General features: G+C 46.8%; 1 protein-coding gene across 1 annotated transcript in view; it reads right to left on the reverse strand.

Moving 5' to 3' along the window:
• The window catches only part of HSPA12A (heat shock protein family A (Hsp70) member 12A), a 167,583-nt gene that overhangs the window by 133,944 nt on the left and 7,013 nt on the right, over positions 1 to 26,626 (reverse strand). The window contains exon 2 of the mRNA XM_023240980.2: positions 19,949 to 20,036. Within this exon, the coding sequence (XP_023096748.1) occupies positions 19,949 to 20,036 (88 nt within the window). The remainder of the gene's footprint in view (positions 1 to 19,948; positions 20,037 to 26,626) is intronic.

Below are 26,626 nucleotides of genomic sequence, written 5' to 3' on the forward strand. Positions count from 1 at the left end.
CTCTCACTTCCCTTATTAATTGTGATTCTCTAGCTTTACCCTCCGAGGTGGAGATTAAATGCTGAGCCGGCGGGAAGCGCTCTCGAAACCCGCCGGCTGTAGCAGCCTTGCATTTGCAAGCCTTGTTCCCAGAGACCCGCTCGGCCCTTCCCCTTCGCCCGGCCGCCCGGGCTTCATTTAACTGACCTTTCGCCACTATAGACATTATCAACCCCATCGGTAGGTGCTAATCCCTCGTGATTGGAACGGGATTTTTCCCCTCCCCTTCCACCACCTCCCTCCCCGTCCACGTTTGAAGGTAAAGTTATGTTTCAAAAGAGCTCTTGCGTGTATATACACTGTTTCTATACACAGAGCACTTTCATATTCATGATTTGATTTGGAAGAATTAAAAAACGAGTGTCTCAGGGGACCCGCAGATCGTCCGATCCAGTAGTTCCCGAAGTGTGTGCCTCTGTGGCCTGCGGCATCAACGTTACCTGGGAACTCATTAGAAATGCCAGAGTTCTGGCCCCACGACAGACCTGAGGCTCTGGGGGTGAGGCCAGCAATCTGTTTTCATAGGCCTTCCGGATGGTTGTGGTGCATGTTCAAGGTTGAGAACCCCTGTACTAATCAGATTTCCTCTACAGCTGCTGCCCATCTAACAGATTAGAAAACTGAGACCCACAGTAATTTGGTCAAGGTCATTCACTCATTCATTGCACAAGTGTGGACACTGTGCTAGGGGATCAGGAATATATTAATGAAAAGACAAATGTGAGGCCCTGACTCCCTGGAACTTACTTTCTACGGAGAAAACAGAAAAGATAACCACAGATTGAAGTTCGTGCCACGAGGGAAACAAACATGAGGACAGGAATGCACTTAACTGGGGAAGAGCTACTTGGGATAAGGTGGTCAGGGAGGCCTTCCTGGAGGAGGTGACATTTGAGTTGGATCTAAAGGAGGAGCTGGAGCTGGCCATGTGAACAAGAGAAGGCACAGGCCACAGCTTATGCAAAAGTGCTGTGGGGCGAGACAGCACTTGGCCTCTTCTAGAAACAGAAACGCTGGTGTGGCTACAGCTTGGTGAGTGAGGAGAGTGGCTGAAACAGAGAGAGAGAGAATGAGAGACAGAGAGACAGAACAGTGAGAGAAAGAGACAAGACAGACAGGTAGGTTGAGGCTACGCAGGCCTCAGGGGGCCCACACCCAGGTCCCATAAGACTCAGGTGAGGGCTCCTGGCCCTCAGGCCACCCCCGCAGGGCTCTGCATGACCCCTCCGCCTGCCAGAGGGGCCTCATGCCTGCATCACCTCGCCTAGCCTCTGCTTGGATCCTCCAGGACTAAGAAGCTCTCACCCTCTCTCGAACCTGAAGCAGGGTAGCTTGTCCAGCTCTGGAAACTTCTAACCGGTCTGTCTTTATATGGAGTCCAGTTCTGATTCGTCTTTCCTTCAGGTAATTAAGGAAGTGGTCAGCTTGCCCTCATCAACCTTCATAAGCCTCTTCATCCAGACTGTACGTGTTCACGTCCATCATGAGTCCGTGTGGCAGGTCTGGGATCAAATCTCTGCAGGTAAGTCTGTCTCTGCCACTAAAGCGTGACCTCTGGGCCTCAGTTTCCTCATATGTAAACTAGGCCTAAAGTAACGACCCTTCCCGTGTAGGTTGGTTGTGATGTTTACGTGACATAAAGCACATAAAGGGATTCAGGAGGTGTTCCCTGGAGGCTAGCCACTCTCGTAGCTCCTCACGGGGCCTGCTTTCCATTCCCTGGGACACCTAGACGGTACCATCGATGAGTGGTCACCCTCTGTGGCCAGGCCAGAATGTAGTGGGCCTACTCCCTTCCAATCTGCCATTTGCCTTCTGGAATGAAAGCAGAGTCTGAGTGGGAATGAGAGAGAGAAGGCTGGTCGCTATAGTCGTGGGAAAAGTGGCCTTTTGTCCTTAGGTCCCATGCCTGTGATTTAAGCACGCTTTGTGTCTCTGCCCTCAGCCTTAGTGAGAGAACATGATCGTCACACTGTCAGGAAAGCTGACGCATCAAGAATAGAAGGGCGAGCTTCTGCTTCTGCGCACGAGGGGGTAATAGCGGGCGACAGACCGTCTCTCCCACGGACAGCAGCACGGGAGCTGAGGTCACATGCAAACCCTCTGCTTTTGAACCAAAGTACAGGAATCTAAATGCATCCCTATCCTATTTTTATTTATGTATTTGTTTTGAGAGAGACAGAGTGTGAGCGAGGGAGGGGCAGAGAAAGAGGGAGAATCCCAAGCAGGCTCCGCGCTGTCAGCACAGAGCCCACGCAGGGCTCAAACTCACGACACTGTGAGGTCATGACCTGAGCCGAAACCGCGAGTCATCTGCTTAACCGACTGAGCCACCCAGGCGCCCCTACCCTGTTATTTTTTGTTAGCGGTTTCAACTCTTTTTAGACTTTCGAGATCGCCGTGAACCCCGCAGCCCATGAATCAGCCGTCCTCTCCCAATCTGGGTCACCCGTGAACTTCCTCTGCCGCAGACCCAAAATGCAAAAATAAAACGAAAAAGCACACAAACCGAAAACCCAGGGAGGGGACTGGGAGACGAGCCCCGTTTCAGGCCAGCGTGCTGTCCGAGGTAACGCGGGCAAGGGTGAGGACTCCGCCGCTTCCCCTGGCGCTGCTCACCCCAGGCGTCCACACACCGCTGCCAGTTCCCAGGACCAACCCCGACTTCCCAGTGCCCGAATCACTTCACTGAAGGAGCCAGCGGATAAGGTGCTTTATGTTTGAGGCTCCTGACTTAGCAGCACCCGGCTGATGTGACGTGAAGTGACCGGAGGCCTACGAGATGCCATCTCGCTGGCATGAGACAGAATCTGAAGTCTAATCCGAACAGCCTGTGTGGCCGCGGGCTCCAGGAACATCTGTCGCTCACTGCAGGAATGTTTTTTAAATGGACGTTTTCCTTCTTTTGAGGGCGACAGAAGTCTTTCTAGTAAGAAATGCCAAGCTTAAGGTTGCCTCGAAGCCTCAACGGAGTTTTCTGGACCATGGCTTAAAGGACCCCTTTGGATGCTCAAAGTTACAAAATGCTTCCAACTGCCCATGTGCTCGGCTGTTTCATCGCAGCTGAGTTTATTTTTCGGGTGGGGAAAGCAATCCTCGGGCAGTTTCAAAATAATTCCCAAATTGGTCGGTGAGGGGGAGAAAATCCAGTCACCCGAAGAAGACAGAACCAAAATAGTATTTCGGCAACTCAGGTCATGACACGGATGTCTCGCATCTTTCCGCCGTTTTATCAACTATACTGTTGAATGTTGAAAGTGAAGTCCGTAGTTTGCCAGAATTATCCGGATTGCTAACTCTAACCCGTATTCTGGAGTCAGGCAGGATTCAATAATTACGGGAGCCTATCCCTTCCCCCGTCCTCCGTCCAGATTGGCTTTTTATTTATTTTTTTAGACAATTAACAAATGGAGAAACGCCATCTGCCTTTTTTGCCTAGCGATCTGGAATTGAAACGTGCATCGCTGGTGGCTTGTGATTTTTTTCCCCCAGCTCTCTAGAAGCTTCAGAGGTCTATTTTTTCCTAACGGAGGCTTTGTCGGTAGTGAATGAACCCTGACTACAAAGCCGGCTTGCTTAAAACAATGGAGTTACAGAGACAATAGGAACGAAGGTGGTGGCTTAGTGTGCTGAGCACTAACCCCCCAACACAGCCATCTGATGCTGTCAAGTTCAGGGACAGGATGCTGTGCTATTCACTCCTTCCATGGCTCTGGCACAGGAAATCCAGTGCCGGCTATGGCACCCTATATCTATACTTAATGAATCTGTTTCAGATTTCCCTGTGCTGGCGACATGCCAGGCTGCCAGCAGAATGAAGAGAAGGGGAGAATTGAGACCATTGTTGGAATGTTTCAGGCCCCTCTTCGTCACCTACGCCCCACCCCCCAACGCCTCTGCCTCCAAAGCGTGGGCCATTCAAGATGATCTGCGGAATGCGAAGATGGCGTGGAGATCACCTCGCTGCTTTCCACGTGAGAGGTGAGAGCAGCAGCATGGATTCGGCTGCCTGGGTCAGACACCCGGCAGTCCTCCTGGATTTCACATCGCAGCCAATTAGACGCCGACTCTCGCTGACCCGGCCTCCACGATGACGCTCGTCTCCAGCTCCCTTGTCCTCTCCAGTGTCTCTGCAGGGTGAGGTCCGCATCACCTCCTGCCTGGGCTGCTACATTAGCCCCATCTCGTCCCCATGCCCACCCCCTACCCATCTCGCCCGTGTCGCACACCGCCACTGGGTTTCTCCAAGTGGGAACAAACCTGATCACATGGGTCCTCTCCACGAGAGCTTGGATGGTGCTCCCTGAGCCACAGAATAAAGTCTGAACTCCTTGCCCTGGATTAGAGCTCCATCCCCCTGAGCACCTATGAGCCTTACTGTCCCTCTTGGCCCCCGGAAGATTCTGCCTCAGCCCAGGGAGCCGCACCCTTCAGGGGAAGCCCCCGTCACCCACCCATCCTTTTCTCCATTCTGCTCAGCTGCGTGATGCCAGGCATAACCACCGTGGTGTTGGGAAGGGGGACGCAGGTGCATCTCTACACATTGCCCCCACCAAAGCGAAATCCAGGGGGCCACAGCATGTCCCCACAACACACAGACCCGATGTCCCCGAGGGAAAATGTACCTGTCAGAAATGAGAAATGTTAGAACAAGGAACGTGGCAGTATGTGATCCATAAGTCGTGGTTCCGTACAATCAGTGAGTATGAAAAGCAAAACTTATCTTGATACGATAGAAATTAAAAGCAAAGGGAAACAGCAGATGCCAGATGGTGGAAGGCCTACCTCCACCATCACACCTCCTGGCGCGGGAGTCACCCCTGCTGGCAACCCCGCCTGGGGAGACCCTTCCCCTGGCCTCTTAACCCCTCACCAGCCCTCACTGCCTGTCTTTGGGCCTCTCTGGTGCTCACAGCTGACTGGTTACTTTGGCTCCATTCTCTCTGGGAAAGAGCTACAGACGGCCCTACCCCCACGACCTGGGGACCCCTGACTTTTCCTCTTCCTCCCGGACAGCTCGCCCAGGCCTGGCGTTCCCTGAGTCTACACCCCACCCACAGTGGTTATTTACTGGTTCCAGATTCACATTTTCCCAGCTCCAAAATCCTCCTTTTGCCATCCTTTCGGCCCCCAGTGCCCATCATCTACTCTGTACACCCCCACACCCCTCTTATCTATATGGCTCCACTTAGATTTCCCGGATCCACCCATCCCCTACCCCCAACAAAGAGGGAAAAAGTGATGCCCGTCATTCATTACCTAGGGTGGGTAGGAGCTACGGAGAGCACGGTAACAATATGGGGGTGTCATTATGTTAAATAACGTGTGTATTGGAAATGTACCTTGTGAGGAGATCTGAATGTGACCCTATGTGCTCAGAAATAATGCATATGATAAGAGACTGTTAAAAACTGAGAACAAACTGAGGGTTGATGGGGGGCGGGAGGGAGGGGAGGGTGGGGGATGGGTTTTGAGGAGGGCACCTTTTGGGATGAGCACTGGGTGTTGTATGGAAACCAATTTGACAATAAATTTCATATATTATAAAAAAAAGAAATAATGCATATGTTTTTAATTGGTAGCGATAGGCTTGTACTGAATCAGCTGCGTTAGAATGAGACAAATATGTCTTCACCAGCAAAACACAGAAAACCAAGGAAAAACAGTACATTTTCTGCATTTCGCCAAACATCTTGGTCAGCAAGACACTTGTTGACACAAGACCGTCAGAGAGGAAGAGACTCGTCTTGCCATGTTAGGGGCCACCATAGAGGTGGGAGGTAGAGTTGGGGGTTTGTGCAGAGGACAGTCACTGTGGTCACCCGGGGCGGGGGGGGGGGTGGTGGAATGCAGGATGTACCCGGCCTGTGCCAGGACTCAGGAGTGGCGCCTGCCTGTTGTTTCTGCCACTGGTGTGGCCACAAAGATCGTGACTACGTCCGTCAGCCCTCATGACCAATCAGCACCACTCAACATGGCAGACCGCCCCGTCTTCCTAGAAATACCTGCTTGGTTTGACTTTCAGGACACCTGGGGGGGCGCCTGGGGGGCTCAGTCAGTCAAGCATCCAACTCTTGATTTCGGCTCAGGTCATGATCTCAGGGTCGTGGGATCGAGCCCCGCATCAGGCTCTGAGCTAAGCGTGGAGCCTGCTCGGGATTCTCTCTCTCCCTCTCTGCCTCTCCCTCTCTCACGATAAGTAAACAAACATTAAAAAAAAAAATAACACCTGGTTTCCCTCTTCCATCAATGGCACAGCACCCCAGACTTCTTCACCGGCTGTTTCTCACTTCTGGGAGCTTCAAATGTGGGAGGGCCTAGGCACTAGTCCACAGACGTCTCTTTCTTTTCTATCAACACTCTCTCCCTGGGGGGTCTCTTCCGGCTTCACGGCCTTAAATGCCGCCTGTGTGGGCGATGACCCCACGCTGACAATTCTCGTCTGGGCTCTGCCACCTCCAGGTGCATGTCTAACGGGTGGCAACTCTAGTAAACAGGCCCCGAACCAGTGGCCCAGCCCCCTCCTCCCAGAGCCTGCCTTTCCCCAGCCGTCTGCACCTCCGTAACTGCCGACTTGATCTTTCCATCTGCTCAGCCCCAACGTGCCGGCCTGGCTCTCGCCTTCCCTTTGCCACACTCCACGTCTTGTTGCCCAAAATCCCGGGGCCTCCCCTCCAGCCTTTGTCTGCATCTCATCACGGCCACCCCGTCACCCTAAGCGGAATCAGCACTGTCTCTGTATCTTGCGAAAGCATCCTCACAGGCCTCCCTGCCTCTCCTCTGCCAACCCCACTGCCCACCAAACTGTACTCACAGCGTAACCACTTCAAACACGTAAGTTGGATCATGCCACTCCTTGGCCTCCCATCTCAGAGGAGAAGCTGGCCTCCTACAATGCACCACCGGGCCTCATCCCCCAGCTATGTGGCTTCATTGCTGGAGCTCCGACACGCAGGCAACTCCTACCTCAGGAACTTTGCGCAAGCTGTTCCTCTGCCCAAGGTGCCCTTCCCTCAGATATCCACATGGCTTGATCACATACCCTCCTCAAGTTGCTGCTCAAATGTCAGCTCCTCAGTGAGGCCTTCCTGGACTTATTTTAAACTCTAGCCCCGTGTCCACCCCGTCATTCCCTATCCCCTATTCAGCTTTAGGTTTTCTTCTATATCATCTGACATGGTTGTTAAGATTTACACGCACGCGGACACACGAACGTAAGCTCCATAAGGACAAGAATTTTTATGTTTTATTCGTGGCTGTCTCCTAATGTCTAGATCAGCGCTTGGCACATAATAGATGATAAATTAACAATCGTTGACTGGTTTGTGGTTCCATGTTGATTCACCTGAGTCACTTGCCATCTTGACTGCTTGAGAGGAAACCCTGGGCCTCAGAAGAAGGTTGGCCTCAGACAGTCCTACCACAGTGCCCACTGTGGGCAGCCCAGAGCTGGACTCACCTGTAAACCACCTCCGTGCCCCTTACATCTCAGGGGCCTCAGAGCCTACCATGGGGCCTAGAAAAAATATGAGTAGACAGATGCTTGTTCACCTATTAAAATCCAGATAATTCAGGCCAAAGAGGAGCCTGAATTAAATGAGGTAATATGATGCCATGGGTGTGGTTTAAAAGAACCCTTTTCATGCTCTGCTTATCCTCTGGTGTGCTATTCCACTTTGGGCACAGTAAACTGAACACCTATGTTCACCTGAGAATGTGGAGTTTCTAGTATCTTCCCACATTCACACTTGCTCCCATCATTGTCCACATAGGAACTTCCTCCATCATGAGTGGAGGGGGCACAGAATAAGTCATCATGAGCCTTGGGTTCTTGTCTTCCCTCCACACTTACCAGCCATATGCATGACTTTAACCCATGTAATCCTGTTTCTTCATCTGAAGTTAATTCTCTTATAATAAGAGAAGAACTGGCTTGTGAGTTTGGGATGCAAGATTCAGAAATGGCTTATTAAAGGAGATCTTAACTAGCTTGAATGAAAACTTTAAAGAGGGTGTGTTTACTACATTTGTGGATAGGCTGGAGGACAAAGATATCATGACCAGGGTCAGAATCAGCATCCAGAACAATCTCAGCATCTATGAACAATGGGCTGAATCTAGAAATATGAAAGGGAAAGGCCAACGTACTACCTCTGGCTCCCCAGGGCTACGTGTCCAGGTATACAGTGTGGGAAGCAAGGCACAAGCACCAGCAGACTTGAAAAGGTATGATGGTTTTCTGTTAACATGAGTCAAAGGTGTGAGGTTGCTGTGTAGACCGCCCCACGCCACTTCATCCCCTCCCATCAAAAGCTAACTTTGTCTTGGGTTATTTTCATGGAATTGTGCCCATAAGCGTACGGTGAATCCCACTGTACACAGCCCAGTGGTTTTAAGGACTACATTTAAAAAGGGATGTGAAGTGGACAATCCAAAAATGAAATTAAGACCATTATATCTATGGTAGTATAAAAAAAACCTCCAACATTTAGGAGTAAACTCGACAGAAGTGTAAAACTTACATTCCGGAAACTAAAACACTGTTGAAAGAAATTAAAGAAGACCTAAGTGAATGGAAAGACATCCTATGTACATGGATTGGAAGCCTTAACATTGTTGGCACGGCGATACTCCCCAAACTGATCTACAGTTTGAGCACAATCTCTGTTAACAATCCCAGCTGGCTTCTTTGTAGGAACTGACAAGCCAATCCTAAATTCACATGTAAATGCAAGGGATCCGGAGTAGCAAAACAATCTAGAAAAATGAGAGCAAAGTTGGAAGACTCATACTTTGTAATTCCACAGTTTACTACAGAGCTTCAATAATTAAGACAGCATGGTACTGCTTAAGGGCAGCCAGATCGATGGGACAAACTTGAGAGTTCATAAATAAACCCTCACATTTATAAGCAGGGAACTTTTGACAAGGACGCTAAGACAATTTAGCGGGAGGCAGAAGAGCATATTTAATAAATGGTGCTGGGACAACTGAGTATCAGACGAAACCGTGAGCTGACCTCTATATCACAGCACATACAAAACCAGCCTCAAAACAGACAAACGACCTAAATGTGACAGGTAAAACTATAAAACTCTTATTAGAAGAAACAAAAGAAGAAGAAATAGACATAAATCTCTGAGACCTTAGATTAGGCAATGGTTTCTTAGATAGGATACCAAAAGAACAAGCAAAAAGTAGACAAAAATAGATACATTGGACTTAATCTAAATTTAAAGCTCTTGTGCTTTCAAAAGACACTAGCAAGAAAGTGAAAAGACAACCAATAGCATGGGAGAAAATATTTGAAAATCATGTATCCGATAAGGGAGTATATATGTATCTGTAATACACAAAGAACACTTATAAGCAAATAATAAAAAGATACAAACAAATTAAAAATGGGCAAAGGATCTGAATGGACATTTCCCCACAGGAGATACAGAAATGGCCAATAGGCACATTGGTTGCAGAATAGGCCAATAGGAGAAGATATCAACATCTACAGGCATCAGTGAAAGGCAAATCAAAGCACGATGATATATATCACTTCACACCTACAAGGATGACTATAATGAAAAAGACAGATAATATCCCACAATCCGGCAATTGCACTATTAACCAAAGAATACAAAAATACTGATTCGAAGGGATACATGCACCCCAATGTTTATAGCAACATTATCTACAATAGCCAAACTATGGAAAAAGCCCAAACGTCCATCAACTGATGAATGGACAAAGCAGATGTAATGGAATATTAGCCGTAAAAAGAGTGAAGTTTTGCCATTTGCAACAACATGGATGAAGCTGGAGCGTAGTATGCTAAGTGAAATAAGTCACTCAGGGAAAGACAAATACCACGTGACTTCACTCACGTGGAATTTAAGGAACAAAACAAATGAGCGAAGGGGGAGAAAAGAGAGAGAGAGAGACAGGCAAGCCAAGAAACAGACTCTTAACAATAGAGAACAAACTGGCTGTTACCGGAGGGGAGGTGGGTGAGGTGGGTGGGGGGACAGGTGAAATAGAGGATAGGGATTAAGGAGGGGACTTGTGATGAGCATCAGGTGTCACATGGAAGTGCTGAATCACTACCTTGCACACCTGAAACTAACATTACACTGTATGTGAACTAGAATTTGAATAAAAACTTTAAAAACACACATAATAACAAGTGTTGGTGAGGATGTGGAGAAATCTGGAACCTCATATGCTGCTGGTGGGAACATAAAATGGGGCAATGGCTTTGGAAAACAGTCTGGCAGCCTCAAAAAGTGAAACACAGAGTTACCAAATGACCCAGTAGTTCCTAAGTATATACTTCAGAGAAGTGAAAACATGCATCTGCACAACTTGTAAGTATTATTCATAATAGCCAGTGAGTGAAAACAACCCCAATGTCCATCAGTGGACTACCGAATAAACAAAATGTGATATATCCACACCCTAGCATATTATTCAGCAATGAAAAGAAGTGAGTACTAACACAGGCTACACCATGGACAAACCTTAGCAACATTGGGCTAGAATCAGGGGCTCCTGGGTGGCTCGGTTAAGCATCCAACTTTTGATTTCAGCGCAGGTTATGATCTCACAGTTTGTGAGTTCACAGCTCTGTGATACACTGAGTCACGGGATTACACACTTTATATGAGTGAAAGGCATGCTATGTGAATTAGAGCTCAAAAACAGTTATAAGAAGACGGGGCACCAAACACTGGGTCTCAGCATGACAATAGGCTATAAAGTCACATCCTAGGAGGAAAGCTGAAGAGAGTAGAAGTAAAACAGAAAGACTCTGGGGAAGAAGCCATTTTCAAATATTTGAAAGGCTCACACATGCAAAGGCAATGAAATGACCATGTGGCCCAGAAGCGGATTCTGCTCCTCCTTTTGGACTCCCACACACCGTTCATGGTCCCGCTTACATGTTAGCCCCAGGGATGCCCTCCAGGACTCCCCCCCCCCACCCCCGATCTTTGCCGTGTGCTCTCCTAGATTCAGAGCATTTCAAAGATTGTTCATTTGTAATGACGTATTTATTTGGTCATTGGGCTACATAGTCTGAGGACCTCACTAAATTACTAGCTCCATGAGGGGACTCTGTTGGCTTCCATGCACTACTGTCTCCCTGGAACTTGCCACAGTGCCTGGCATATAGGAGGTAGTTAGTAAGTACTGGTTGGGGGTGCCTGGGTGGCTCAGTTGGTTAAGCGGCAGACTTCGGCTCGGGTCATGATCTCGTGGTCCGTGAGTTCGAGCCCTGCGTCGGGCTCTGTGCCGACAGCTCAGAGCCTGGAGCCTGTTTCGGATTCTGTGTCTCCCTCTCTCTGACCCTCCCCCATTCATGCTCTGTCTCTCTCTGTCTCAAAAATAAACGTTAAAAAATTTTTTTTAAATAAATAAATAAAATTTAAAAAAAAATAAGTACTGGTTGAATGAATAGATGAATGAGCCCTAACTGTTAGAAAATACAAGCAGACAGCGTAAGGAGGAAATTTCTGGAATCAGAGCTGCCAACAGACGCAATGAGCTGCCCTGAGTGCCCTTGCACCTTGCTCCTCTTGGAACTGTTCAAGCATATGGTGGACAAAAGTGTCACAGAGCAGGTGTAAGCACCAAAGAGATGGTCAGACAAGAGTTCTCTCCCTTCTACTTTAAAATCTCATGAGGGGCGCCTGGGTGGCGCAGTCGGTTAAGCGTCCGACTTCAGCCAGGTCACAATCTCGCGGTCCGTGAGTTCAAGCCCCGCGTCGGGCTCTGGGCTGATGGCTCGGAGCCTGGAGCCTGTTTCCGATTCTGTGTCTCCCTCTCTCTCTGCCCCTCCCCCGTTCATGCTCTGTCTCTCTCTGTCCCAAAAATAAATAAACATTGAAAAAAATAAAATAAAAATAAAAATAAAATAAAATAAAATCTCATGAATAGTTCATATACTCCGGAAAAATTCTAAAAGGCAGATAAGAAAAGTAAGTAAATCGAATCACCCGTGATCTCCCTACCAAGTGATGGCCACGGTTAACGCAGTACAGTTGACCCTTGAACAACACAGGAGTTAGAGGTGCTGACGCCCTGCACACTGGAAAATCCCCGTACAAATTTTTACTCTCCCAGAACTTAACTACTAAAAGGCTACTGCTGACTGGGGAGCCTTAGCAATAATATAAACAGCTAATTAACACACGTTTTGTATGCTGTATGTATTATAGACTATATTCTTACAATAAAATAAGCTACAGAAAATGTCATTAAGAAAATCACAAGGAAGGGAAAATACATTTACAGTACTGTACTATACATATCAAAAAGAAATCTGCATATCAGTGGACCTGCACAGTTCAAACCCAGGTGGTTCCAGGATCAACTGTATATCCTTCTGGACACTGGCCGTGTAGTGTTTCATTATATGGACACACACTGTTTTTAATTACTACAGGATTATGTGAATCTTTGCACATTCCACGTTGTTTAATCATAGCTCATGGCTCACACTTATTGGCTATTAAATTAGCGCCAGGCACTGTGCTAAACATTCCATATGCATCGGATTCTCCTAAAACCCAATGAGGTAGATACTTAGTATTATTTACATTTCATATTAGAGACAGGGAAACTGGGGTTTAGAGAAATCACCCAATTCTGTCATGATCACAGGCTAGCAAACGCAGAGCCAGATTCAGATGCCATTAATCTGACTTCAGACTCTAGTGAAGGTCCCACTGATGTTTGCTCAATGAATAACTGAACGAATGAGGGAATGAATGAATGGCTGTGTGCTCAACTGCCGGCACCAGGAAGAATTAAGCTTCTCTTTACCAGCCGGTTGGTTCTTATCTTACAAAGCTCTAAATGTGAGGTCGCTCATCTCTTCTTGGCTCACTCGGTCTCAAGGCTAAAATCGGGGTCTGACTCCCACCGGCCACTGGACACCCTGCCTCTAGGGGAACCTCCAGTACCTTCTCGGCTGAGCCTCCTCACAGTCTCTGGTGGTCCAGGCTTCCGTCACCCACAGAGCCACCTTTGGCAGAGCCCACCCTGGCCACTTCTGGCCACCTGTCCCCCGGGGACATGCGGAAGCTGACGGGGCCCCGGGGCTGCTGCGATGCGGCTGTGTCCACGTGTCCACTTCGAAGACGCGGTGCCGCGTCCCGCTGGTACAGGCGCTGCCGGTGCTGGTGCCACCGCCACCGCCAGTGCTGGTGCCACTGCCACCGTGCAAGTGCCACCGACACTGCCAGCGCCGGGCTCACCGCCTCTGCTGCCGCTGCCGCCACGCATCACTGGAACTGCGGCCCAATCAGCACCTCGGGGGGTGGGACGCTGCTGGCACCGCAGCCGCTGCCCGCGCGGCACCGAAACTGAAACCGCCAGCACTGTGGGGGCGGGGCAAGGGTGGGGGCTGGGAGCTTTCTGTCCCCATTTGCTCAAGCCCACCCCCCCCTCCCCCGGGGCAAAGAGGGACGGACTGTTCCCTCGCCTCCAAACGAAGCTTCACCAGGGACTGTCTTGGGCTCTCCTGGGAGAGGACTTCTTGACTCAAGCAAACAGGGCCCCGGAAAGCCCGGCCCACGTTCCCCAGCCGGCTCCAAACCCGGGGCGCAGCGCAGCCGCAGGGGGGAGCCGCCTCTGCCCACCGCTCCCCCGGCCCGTGGAGCGGGCGCCTTGGTCCCACACTGCGGAGGCCGAGAGACGCACGTGGCCTCTCTCCGAAAATGCCGCAGACCTCACGCAACACATCTGCGAACTCACCTGCGAGTCTGCCCCGTTTTCCGTCCAGTCCTGTTTCTCAAAGATACCACCCGTGTTACCTGATTGTGCGTAGGTCTCACAGTCCGTCTTGGAATAAGGCAGGAAGTTAGAGAAGTAAAAGGAGATCAAATGAAGAGCTGCGAAGCGAATTTATGGATACGCATTTTGAAAAGGAAAGCCCATTTCCAATTTTGGGGATTTTTTCTGGAGACTTCCAAGGGGCAGAAAATCTTGGCCAAATGACCTGGGAGCTCTAAGTGGAAACAGGGCTCTCTCAGGAAGCTTTTTTTTTTTTTTTTTTAATGTTTATTTATGTATTTTGAGGGAGGGGGAGAGGGGTAGAGAGAGAGGGAGAGAGAGAATCCCAAGCAGGCTCCGCAATGTGGGGCTTGAACCAAGGAACCCTGAGGTCACGACCTGAGCCACAATCATGAGCCAGTTGCGCAACCAACTGAGCCCCCCAGGTGGCCCTCAGGAAGCCTTCTAAATATGAATTACAGAATGACTGCTCCCTCCTGCTTTTTGTAGATAGGCGTTAAGAACGCTGCTGGCCACCGCTGATCCTGGCCAAGGTCAGCATCCACGGGCCACCACCCTTCCTGACCCTCCGTGGTCTTCAGCCCAGAACTCCTTCCTTAAAGAGCAGCACCCAGACTCTCAGCCTGCCCAGATAAGTTCATATTAAGGTTTTAATGCCATCACTCCATGCTTCTCAGTCAGAAAGGTCACAGACCATTAATGCCACAGCAAAGCAGGAAAGGGTCTCATCCTCATGGACCTGAGTGGTTCTCAGAGGATGGGTAGGGTCTGGCAAGGCCAAGAGGAAGGGTTCCAGAAACAGAGCAGAGGAACAGAGAGAGAAGCAAAGGGCATGACTGGTCAGTGGCAGAAGGAGGGTCAGAGGACAGCAGGGAGGGATCACCCAGGGCCAGTGGATTGCTTTAGAAATCAATAAGAACCTGACAGCTTATAATGTTTTAGAATCTGATTTTAAAACTGGGATTTCATGCTCATGTGGGGTAAAAATAAATGTGAGAAATGGGCACTTGTATACAAGCAACACATTTACTTTTTCTCCTCTAGAAGCAAGCCATAGCATGAGCACAGAATCCAGGAGAGAGGTTTTTGCCCTTGAACTGGCTATTCCTGAACCTTCACCCAACTTTCCAGATCCCACAGGTGCCTCTTAGATCTAATAGTTTTTGGTTTTGTGCTAAGGCTATTCTCTGTGCTGGGTCATTAGTCATTCTTGTCCCTCTGCATAACACAGAGCACCTTACAGGAGGCACAGTAGTCACCTGTGGCAGAGAATGAGACCCATGCTCGCCAGACTCAAGAAGACTGAATGATGAAGAAAAGTGTTTGGACAAAGTAGGACTCGTCTCTACACCTGAGACAACGCATAGTGAAAAAACTCAAAAATGTTCTTCTACCTAGACATCTCCTCCTCTGATAACCATCTGGCTTAAATGTAATATGACACCGGGGGCAGAACCTGGAGAGCTTCAAGGTCTGTCTGTAGGAGGATCCTCGTCCACGTACATGCTGTCTCACCCATGCTACAAAGTGGGTTAACACAGGCTATAAACTCACTATCCAAAGTCAGAGACTATAATGCATGTATATTCCTTCCAACTGTGACTGGTTCTCTCTCTCCCTGCCTCTTAATCTCTTTATATACATATATATGTATATATACCTCATTTATATATACTACATTCATTTATGTATACATACCTACATAGACATATGTGTATCTTGTGTATATAACTATATATGTATGCATATAGAATATGTATAGTGTACATGTATATACGTATATAAAAGACATATAAAGAGAATAAGAGAGGCAGGGAGAGAGAATGTGTGTGTAAACACACACACACACACACACACACATATGTAGTGCAATTCAATTCCATTCAATTTCATTAAATTCAACCCACATTTAGAGTCTTTGCGATGCGCTGGTCGACACGACACTAGACACCGAGTCACAGAAGAGTGAAACCAACCTCCAGCAACTCGCCATCTAGAGGGAAGATAAACTGAACCCACACACCGGCATGATGGCCACTTAGAATGGGAGGCAGTGTGGCTTGGTGGTTTTAGATCAAGGGTGGTTCATATGTGTGCATGCATCATGCTGGCTGGGCGAGGGTCCCGCTCTACCACTGTCAAGCTCTGTGACCTTCAACAGGCAGTCTGAGCCCCAGGGTCCTCATCAATGACATGAACATCGACACCAGCACCTTCGTCATGGAGCAGTGAGAAATTACCGATATCACCAGTGAAAGCGCTTACATTGGCACACAGAAGGCATTTGATAAAAGGGAACTTCTACTGTTACAATTATTATTCTTATTGAGAAAAGGGTGCTTTTGTGTCGAGGGGCACAAAAGAAAGAAAGGTCTGTGTAACTTGGGGGTGTCAGGAGGAGCTTCGGGGAAGAGGTGGCATAAGGAACAGGTGTTTGTCAGGAGAACAACAGGGACAGAAGGCATTCCGGGGATATGAAAGAGTTTGTTCAAAGGCCCTGAGGCATGAAACATCCTGGCATATCCTGAGAACTGCCAGCAGATCAGCACAGCAGAGTAAGGGTTCAAGGTCAAAAAGAAGCCACAGTCAGATCTAAAAGGCCACCAGAGAGCTTCAAACAATGGGATGACAAGATCAGACTTGCTTTCAGAAAGGTTTAGGTACTATCCAACTGAACATGATTTCACCTTCCTCAGGTCACCGTTGTGAGGACCAGTTATCACAAATACCCCCAGACCATATTAATGCCACAAAACAGAAGACTTCTTGTCATTCACATGTTCTTTCCTCTGTTCACGAGTCTTCAAAAGCTTCTTGTTGTTTTGTTTCAGTTTTAGTAAATAATTGGCTTACTTTTACATGCTGGTTTCATTGCTGCAGAAGGTTTTCTTTACCACTAATGTCTTACAGAACGATTTTTATTTTTGTTTTGTTAATGTTTACTTATTTTTGAGAATGAGAGAGAGAGAGACGGAGTACAAGCAGGGGAGGGGCAGAGAGAGAGGGAGACACAGGATCTGAAGCAGGCTCCAGGCTCTGAGCTGGCAGCACAGAGCCCAACATGGGACTTGAACCCACGGACCGCAAGATCATGACCTGAGCCAAAGTCAAATGCTTAACGGACTGAGCCACCCAGGCGCCCCTTACAGAATGATTTTTACATACTCATCTTCCTAACCACAAGGAGGGTCTTCAGTGGCCCCTTCTTAGCATCCGTAAGAGCCAGACAGTAAATCATTCACCCTCCAAGTACGCAGACAGCGATCACATGCGGCGGATCAGATCTGAGAGACGGAGGCGGATGTGGGAGGCAGAGCCATGATCGGGGTTAGTACTGGAACTAGAAGGAAAATCATATCCCGGGGAAAAAAGCAGTAGGAGTGAACCAAGAAGGAAGAAGAAGGAGAAGGAGAAGGAGAAGAAGAAGAAGAAGAAGAAGAAGGAGGACACGTGCCGTGACACAAAAGGGGTGGACGAAAATGCAAAGTGGACCTCTTAAGGGCATTTAGTGACAAAGGAGGTCCTGGAGGGAAAATTTGGAGACAGGCAACTAAACTGTTTAAATGTGTCTCGGTTCATTTGCTCACGTTATCATTCATGATGAGATCAGCCTATTAGTCGATTCTCCGAATTCTCTTCGTTCAAACATGTTCTGGGTACAGAGAAAATAACGTGACACTGCAGAACAGCGCGTGGTTTCCGACCATGAAGGGCTCAGCACAGGAGAAAAGAGAATTCCTTCTGCTCAGGTGTGAGTGGGCACCTGATACGTGCCAGGTATTGTCCTAAGCGTGGCTTACATATGCTGTCTCGTTTAATCTTCATGCGACGCCATTGATAAAATCAGCAGCCAGGGACAGTCTTCTTTCCGGCCCATTTTCCATTGCTCCGTATTAGAGCAAACAGAGGCAGCAGGCGGGAAAGAGAGCTGAAAACTGCCAGTCGGCAGACACCTCCATCGCTTTAGACGCCACCGCCCCCACCCCCCAAACTGACATCAAAGGGTCTGGTCTTAAGATTTTCCGAAAACAAACATTGCTTCTTGCAATACACTTTTTCCCTTTGATTTCACAAGCATTGACCCCCCCCCCCCCCAAATGCAGTAATCCTGCCATTCCCTTCAGACCAGTAAACATGCCCGGTGCATCGTGTGCTCGAGTGCAGGTATATCCAATTCAGGCACAAACAGGGAGTGCCGTCATCCCCACAGGACCTGCCAGTCGGTCAAGTCCAAATTCTGGACTCGGATGCCCTATCTGAGTGCCTCTTTGGGCTGTGGTTGCTGCAGCCTGGAGCCCCTGAGCACCAGGGGTTGTTTGCTTGTTAAAAAAAAAAAAAAAAGTAAAAAAAATATATATACATATATATAATAATCCTATCAACCTCTCGTGTGGCACTCCAACTTAGCATGTATTTTGGGTCAACTAAGAAACTCAAAGAGCACTGCAGGAACAATTACAGTAAGTGTGAAAGGGGTACCAGGGTGGCTCAGTCGGTTAAGCGTCCGACTGCAGCTCAGGTCACGATCTCCTAGTTTGTGGGTTTGAGCCCCACGTCGGGCTGCGTGCTGACAGCTCAGAGCCTGGAGTCTGCTTCAGACTCTGTCTCCCTCTCTCCCTGTCCCTCGCCTACTCAGGCTCTCATTCTCTCTTTCTCTCAAAAATAAATTAAAAAGTTAAATTTTTTTCAAAAAGTAAGTGTGAAAAATAGCAAGATCTCCATCAATTGCTTTGTTTCTCAGACAAAAATTTCTCCCCTGAAAAATCAAATGAGCAATAAGTTATTTGTTGAACACCTACTATGTGACAGGTACTCTGTATCCAATTGCACATTACAGGATTTCTTTTTCGTTACTGTCTTCCCTTCTTGGAAATATTTAAAGCATTGATCAGGATGCTTTAGCTGTTTTGTCTTCAAGCAGTTTTATTATTATGAAATGTCTTCAGAAGCTTAACACTGTTGGCTAGGCAGAGTTTTCTGAGTCTTTTTTGGTCTCTGGTTTTCTTCCTATTTTTTTTTTTTTTTTTTTTTTTTTTTTTTTACCTAAAACTTTCCTCTTCTTACTCTCTGATTTCAGGGAGAAAAAAAATCTAGCATCTGGGTCCTGAGACCACTTGAAATGTCTGGGCCGAGGACTGCTAATGACCTCCCAGAGATAACCCAAATTGCTGATTTAGCAAAGCCCATTCTTGACCTTGACACAAGACAAGACAGGCAAAGGGAGAGGGCTTGCCAGGCAGCAGTGAAAGAAGACAGATCGTGGAAGGGCTCAGATCTCCCCGGGCCCCCTCCCCCATTCAGCAAACACCTGGCTGAGTTGGAAAACATGACCGGTCCAACCTTCCTATTGGCACCAATTGAAGCTGTCAGCTCTCGGCTTGTCACCAGTTGCACTGGGAGGCCCCGGGCAGCCACAAGAGCCCTAATTAGGCAGAAATGACACTTCTACAACTGACCTGCCAGGACCTTTGGCAAACCATTTAACATCATTAGTTAACATTTTTTAAAAGTGTGAATGTAAATGAACAGCCACTGGTTTTCAATGGAGTTTGTCGGTGGCATCTCCCCCCCCCCCCCCCCCAGCTCACTCTTTCTCTTTTTACATGAATAGCCCACTTGTTTCCTCCAGAATTGGAGGGAGGCACCAGGGAAAATGGAAGAAGAGGACTAGTCCTCTGTGAGGAGAGACGTTAAAGCATAAACAAGCCCGAAGGACCCAGAGACATCTCTTCCTGCCTCGGTAGAGGCCTGAACACACACAAGGCCCCAGAGCCAGCAGGGCAGGGCAGGGCAGGGAGGGGACAGGTGTGTGCCCAGCCAGGTCCTGCTCCGTGAGCTCGGCTTGTGAGCGTGGATGTCGGCTGTCGCCCATCCCGTGCGAAAGCAATTTCATTTCCTGAGTCGAGGGTGCTTCTGAAATACTTTCTCTCGTACCTCTTACCACTCGTCGGCACTCTGAACAAGCAGCCGCTCTGCGGTGGTTTAACAAGTATCTTACGCGTGCTTCAATCTAGCTGTACCAGCTTTAAATGTACCCAGTCTGTCTCTAGACAAACGAAATTCCAGGGGTGACTACTTCCGACGCCAGTTTGGTACTTACACAGATGAGTTCGTTTCCTACCTGAAGCTGGTATTTCCCACCTTGAATCACACTTGGCTTTGCTCTTTGCTGCACACCCACAGAATCTGTACACGCCAACATTCTCCATCTGCAGGAGGGGGGGAAAACTTCACTGTGAAAATGTCACCTTATCCATTTCCGCGCTGCTCTCGAAGCGTGTGTTTGTGCCGGCTGACAGCTGGAAGAGGCTGCCCAGAGCAGAAGGGAGGCCAAGGCACAGGTGGGCAGCGGAGGAGCCAGGTTTCCCCCAGGGCCTTTGCACTTACCACCTACTCTTTGGGTGGCCCTGGTAAGGTGCTTTGCCCGAGTCTCAGATGTTTTTATCTGTAAGACAGAGATAATGCCTTCCTACTTCAGATGAGAAAAACAAGAGATGGAAATATCATGAGGACTGGGAAGCACCGTGTAAATAAAGATACGGAGTGCCAGATTAATCAGACGGCCAAAACTGAGGCACTATGCCAGGTTCTCAGCTTGGAGAGATGAAACTGAGAATCTGTCCTCTTGCTTCTCAAGGCAGGCTGGACAAAGCCACTACACCACTGGCACATCCCAGGTCCCTCTCTGTACCCCCCCCCGCCCCTCCTGTCTCCCCACCTCCACTCTTGCTTCTTCTCCAAAGGGCTTTAAGAATTACAAAGAAAAGTGCATGGGTGCAAAGCAAATTCTTAAAACCCGTGGTCATATTAGCTCTTTAGCTTCTCTGCTGGATCCTAGGCAGCACGAAAGGGGAAGCTCATTTGTCTACCTCCGGATTTCCAGAAGCCCTGAGGACAGTGACAGGTATACAGTAGATGCACAATAAATGTTTACTGTGTCGAAATGCAGTGCAGCTTCCAGACACGTGCTTATAGCAGCTGGAAGGTGTGCTTTACGGAGACAGCCCAGCTCTTGGATTTGGGGGAGCTTTGCTTGTCCCTGAATTAAAAATGAGTAAAATCAAGCGGGCAGCATGTGGTGGAGAATGCCTGCAAGTCGCCATGAGAGAGAGAAGCAAAAGCAAACAATCTGAGTTTGGGGCAGAAAGAGAGAGAAAATACTGGAAAACGTCCTTAATAACAGTAAATGGGAAAGGGAGAGAACAGCTCATCGTGATGGAGTATTTAGTGCTTTTAAGCTAAATACCTCAGCATATTAAGCAAATAGAGAAAAGCCAGCTAGAAGATGTCAGCAAATTGAAGGGAACGGTGCTCAGAAAGCTCGCAAAGCCGATAGGAGGTGTCTGGTTTTGACCCCTTTTCCCATCACATGCCTGGTCTGCGCCCGCTTGTTTAGTGTTGCTTCTCCTCTCCAGCTGGGGAGCTTATTGAAAAGCTCTTGCTCCCTGCCTGGTTTTGGCACATTTTCTGCAGGTGCCTCCTACTGTGGCCACAATGGGCTGCTAGGGAGGTTTAGACCTGTCAACAGCTCCAGGGGAGGGGGTGGCGGAGGGAGCGCAGCCATTGTCTTAAAGGGCCAGTGACATTGTGCGCCTCGGAGCCTGCGGCACCGGCACCTGCTAATGAGATGAATCCTTTCTCCCCACTTGCTCTTTCTCTCTTTAATGATTTAACTTGATCGCTTTGGTTCCTTTCTGGACAGGGAATTGCTCCGTTGATAATATAAAGTAATTGCCTGTAAAACATTGCTCCGCAGCAACTACTCCTTCCTTGGCTGAAAATGTCACAGCAATTGAAAAGCTCTTAGCCCAGTTCAAGAATGAGGTTGCTCGAGAGAAGGGTCTTTGCATATGTCACCAAGCACTCTTGGGTTGCGAGAGTTGCAAGTTCTTGGTGTGTCTAATTGAGTTTTAAGACAGAGACTTCTCCTTCCTTTATCACAGTATGATTTAGTGTGCGACTGGGGACAACTGACCAAGCTGAACTAAAAACTCCCTGGACCCTAGAATTAGAGTACGTTCAGGGACAGCCACTGTTTTCTTAATCCCTGCGCCATTCTTTTCTCAGAGCCCCGAATTCGGAGGCAAGGCTACGTGGGTCAAGTGTGATTTAGGAGAGCATCTTCATTCCCATCACCTAAGAAGAAGGTATCTTTGTCGAGGAGGGACTGGGGGCCTTGGTTTTGCTAAGTGGGATCGGTGCTCTAATTGTCTAAGATTTGCTGATTTTTTTTTCAGACCTGTCACTTGGCGGCAGCAGTGACACACTGTGGGAACGGGGACCACACGCCTGAGTTTTGATAAATACTTTATTAGTCACTGCCACGCCAATGTGGGGAGTAATTCACCTGGAGAAAAATCGCTTTGTCGTAGGCATGAACCTGCCAGCAAAATAAACAGTGGTTAGTGACGGTTTCATTTTCTCTGACAGGTGAAAGCCTGAGTCTGTATCTGAATGAGAGAGAGAAACTTTCTTCGCCCTAAGTGGTGGGAAGCACCACTTGCTAAATGAGATGCTGCCGCATTACTAATTCGGGAACAAAGCTTCAGGTGAATCATCTTCCAACCAGATGAGCCGTGAATAGGTTTCGAAGCTGATGAAGTAAGGGCAGTAGACATGCTTATTACTGTACTTTATAAAAAGGCAAAAACATCTGCCTGCTTACTTGACAAACTCGAGTACAGAGAAGGCAGCTACAAAAAAAAAAAAGGACATTTAAAATTATACATCTGAAGAAAGCTGCAGAATTTTTACAGCTAACCCCCTCAAAGATCAGGCTACAAGTTCCATTACTGTAAATAGTGAAGCACTTTCTTCTTGGAATTTAGGAATTTGGGATTTTAGATTTTTACATCTTTTAATATTGTCAGAATATGTCTGATATTCAGTTGGGGCAATTACACATATGATAGATACCAAAATATACTGCACATAATAGAAGTAGCTTTTATCTTTTACTCTCTCTTTCCTTTATCCATAATGAGGCGAATAAAAAAAAATTACCCATTAAATAAACTGATTCCTGAATAGAAGAATTATGTTGACTGCCTTTTACCAACAACTAGTTTTTTTTCTGTGTGTGTGTGTGTGTGTGTGTGTGTGTGTGTGTGTGTGTGTAAAATGAAGGCATGGAACTAAATGGCCCAAAAGTTTTGCTGGCTCTATGATTTTCTTATCTATAATGATGATTCCTGTAATGGAAACAAATAAGCAGCAAATATGACCACATGGTTATTTCTAACAGCTTTGCCTATGGGACAGGCGGTCAAGACACAGTCAGGGCAGGGTGAGTGAAGTCCCTGCGGCCACGACTAGGAGAGCCTGGACTGTGGGGCTAGAGTCCCAAACCCCCTTGCAAAAGATGGCTCAGGAAGCAGGAATGCAGGGAAGGTGGCCCTCGTGGTGGGGGGTATGGGAAGGTGGTGGCCGGTGTCCTCCACATGAACCCCCAGAGTATTCTCCACATTTCTGGAGGGGGGGAAGAGAACATGTGAAGAAGAGAAAAGCAAGTCAAGCAAGCACATCCATCCTCCGTGAGACGAACGTCAAATCTGACAACAGCCACAGGACTGGTTTCACTTTTGTATCCTCCCCTCTCATATATTTGCACATGATGCAAGAGGTCTGAATAGAATTCCAAAGTTCAGAGATAACGAAACGGGGATTCACATTTTATTGCTCATGCGGATCTTTGCAGCACATTTGAAACCACCTGACTTCACAAGGTAGAAATTAACTTTGGGTTACATGCGTTTGAGCCTCAGACTAAAAAGGATTTGTCAAGATGTTGGGCAGGTGTTTAAAAATAAAAGAATGCATTTTAAAATGCATCATTTCCTGTGCCTGCGCACAACTAAGTGATGAAATGTACACAGAGCGATGAGAATTAAACCCCGGGCTAAACTGTGATTGTTCTCTAGGGTAATCGTTGACATTCTTCATAATCAGATTTGTACATTGCCACAGACATTTCAACCTGAGCCCTTTATTTCGCGTTTACGTTTGCTACTGACATATATCCACTTAACGCAGAGAACTGTTAAGATCCTTTACACTCACGCAAAAAGTTAACATCAAGCTCATGGGCAATAGTACCTGTTGCAATGTTTGTACTCCAGATACAAGTTGTACTTACTTCCCAGTTAGAAAATAATACCAATTTAAAATTTGCTTTATAGCTTCTGAATTAAGATAGAACAACTCACCAAGGGAAGAAAAAGATTTTAGTATTTCATCCCTCGGCAGAATGCATGGGCTCCTTCTCAATCAACATTGCAGCTGCAGCGTTTGTGAGGGAGTCAGACAACACAGAAGCTAAGGCAAGCACAGGCTTCACTCCCCTCCCCCGCGAGGACCTTGGTTCTACTTTGTTTCTTACAATTTTCTTAGAATTGCATACTGCAAAGTTTCCTTTCTTTCAAAAGCCAGAAAGCACTCAGTAGCCAAAGAAGTGTTACCATCCTGTTTCTCTTTCCAGTTTGTGTGACACGGGATCACAGCCCCCTTCCAGAGTTCAGCCTATTTTAAAATATCCAACCGAGCAAGATGCACTTGAGTAGTCAACAAGTATGCCTGGCCCAAAGGACTAGTTGGAAGATGCCGACCATTAAAAACCCTACATCTTTACCTGCATATCTTGTGAAAACTAGAGGAGCTAGGCTGGCATGAGGTGTATCTCCTGAAGTCCAAATTTGGAGAGCAAGGTGAGTTGCTCATAAATGCCATAATCACAGGAGCTGGTCCTGATGTAGCAGTTAAACCTTCACCCTAGAGGATACAAGGGTGTGTGTGTGTGTGTGTGTGTGTGTGTGTGTGTGTGTGTGTGTGTGTGTGTGTGTTTCTTAGCACTAGGGCTTGGAAAGAATATGAAAGGTTCAAGGCATGCCCCTAGTGAGTTCAAATCAAATGTAGACAATACATACAAGGGAAGGTAAAAATGATTATTTTTAGTTAAAAAAAAAAACAGTTGGTGATTCCTTCTATTCTCATATAACAAATAATACTTGGAAATAAAGTCTATTGCAAACACAAATTAAAAAGATCTTGAAATTTTGAATTCTTCATTTTGATTACATTTCCTGCTTTTGCAGATTTATAATTATCTCAAAAAAAGACAACTGTTTTCCAACAATAGGTTTACAAGAAATGTACAAAAATATATATTAACTGAACAGATTTTTTTCCCAGTGGTCTTAGTTGAGAATTCACAATGCCTAGATTTTCAATAAAGTAATAAATAACCATACATAGGACAACGTCTATTCTAAAGCATTTAAATTGATAAACACACATTTTAGTTATTTCAAATATCATACTTTAAAAGTTGTTTTTGTTCTTACTCTGCAAAACATAGTCTTTGATTCTTGCCCTGTAAAAGACAGTCTTTGATTTTGTATTCTTAAACTCAGCACACAGGCCTTACTTTCCCCTTATATACTGTCAGCTTGGCTAGCAAGAAAAAAGAAAGCATTTAATGATTAGGAAACCAAAGTGTAGGTCAGATACGCACGTTAATAAACATTCCAACAAGTGTGGGCATAGAATAATTTTACAGGAACTCTACTTTTAATACTGCAGAAGGAGAAAAGTTCTTTAGAAGGCACAGATACCTAACTGAGGTTAACGAGACACTCTTTGCTATAAAATGCTCCGCCTCATGAGTTTGTTACGTGGTCTCCTCTCTTTTCAAATTCCCATAAAGATTCCAAGGCAATATTTGTGTAACTATTATGAGTGCAAATATTTGGCCGTGAACTTTGGGGAAGAAGGTTACCTAGGATGGCTCGGGGATATTTTAAATCACCTGGTTGTTCACAAACCAACTCCAATTTTTACAACAGTCTAACAGCAGCTGTTGAACAAGGGCCGCTCAGCTCCTTTAAGGAGTCTGGCCAGTCCCCGAAAGGGCAGTGGCAGAGGGCGGACCTTCGGTTACCCATGTGGCTACACTTGGCTGTATCTCTGTGCACACAAAAAGAAGTGGAGACCAGGGCAGGCCCCCAGATACTTCTCTTCCCACCTCAGTTTGCCTCAACTATTTATTTCAAGTGAAAGTGCTGTCACACAAAACCATCTTAATACCGATCATTCTTTATTCCTGTCTGAACACGACTGTCTTAAATTCTCTCCTACTTTCCTTTCCCTTCCTCTCTCCAAACTACAGCATTTAAATGTGGTTATGCTGACTGTAGCCCAAGCAGAAGACAGGCATCATTAAAAACATTTTAAAAGTATTTCCATTTCAGAAATAACATTTTAGTCTTTCATCCTGACCAGATCTCTCCTTAAGTATTAATGGAAACATTATTCTTCTGAGAAGCGAATTCTGACCATTACTGCTCTTATTTCTACAATATCTACCTAAGATTTTGGATGCCCAATCACAAAATATAATAATGGTATTTAATTAAACACAGGACCCCTTATTCCTTGCTAACATACAATTCTGTGTATTTTTTAATTGTACAGAAATTTAATCTAACACATTAGATTGGCATTAGAGATTCATTCACAAATGTCACCTTAAATAATTCTGGAACTGTGTAGGGCTCCAATGATACTTATAAATGATTGTCGTATGTAAAAAAAGATGCAATTAAATCAAATCAGTACTGAGAAATTTGCCTAAGATGATTTTATTTGCTAAAAACGCCTGGGAACTTCCTCTCCAAATTTACTCCCCCGAAAGAAAACATTCTCATCTGCATCTATGACTATAATTTTTAAAAATAGTCAAGGAACACAAAGTTTCAAATGTCTTAAATGAAACAAACAACAAAAGGTAAATCAAGTTAGAAAA

The sequence above is a fragment of the Felis catus genome, chromosome D2 (assembly GCF_018350175.1).
Source record: "Felis catus isolate Fca126 chromosome D2, F.catus_Fca126_mat1.0, whole genome shotgun sequence".
In the NCBI taxonomy this organism is placed as follows: Eukaryota; Metazoa; Chordata; class Mammalia; order Carnivora; family Felidae; genus Felis; species Felis catus.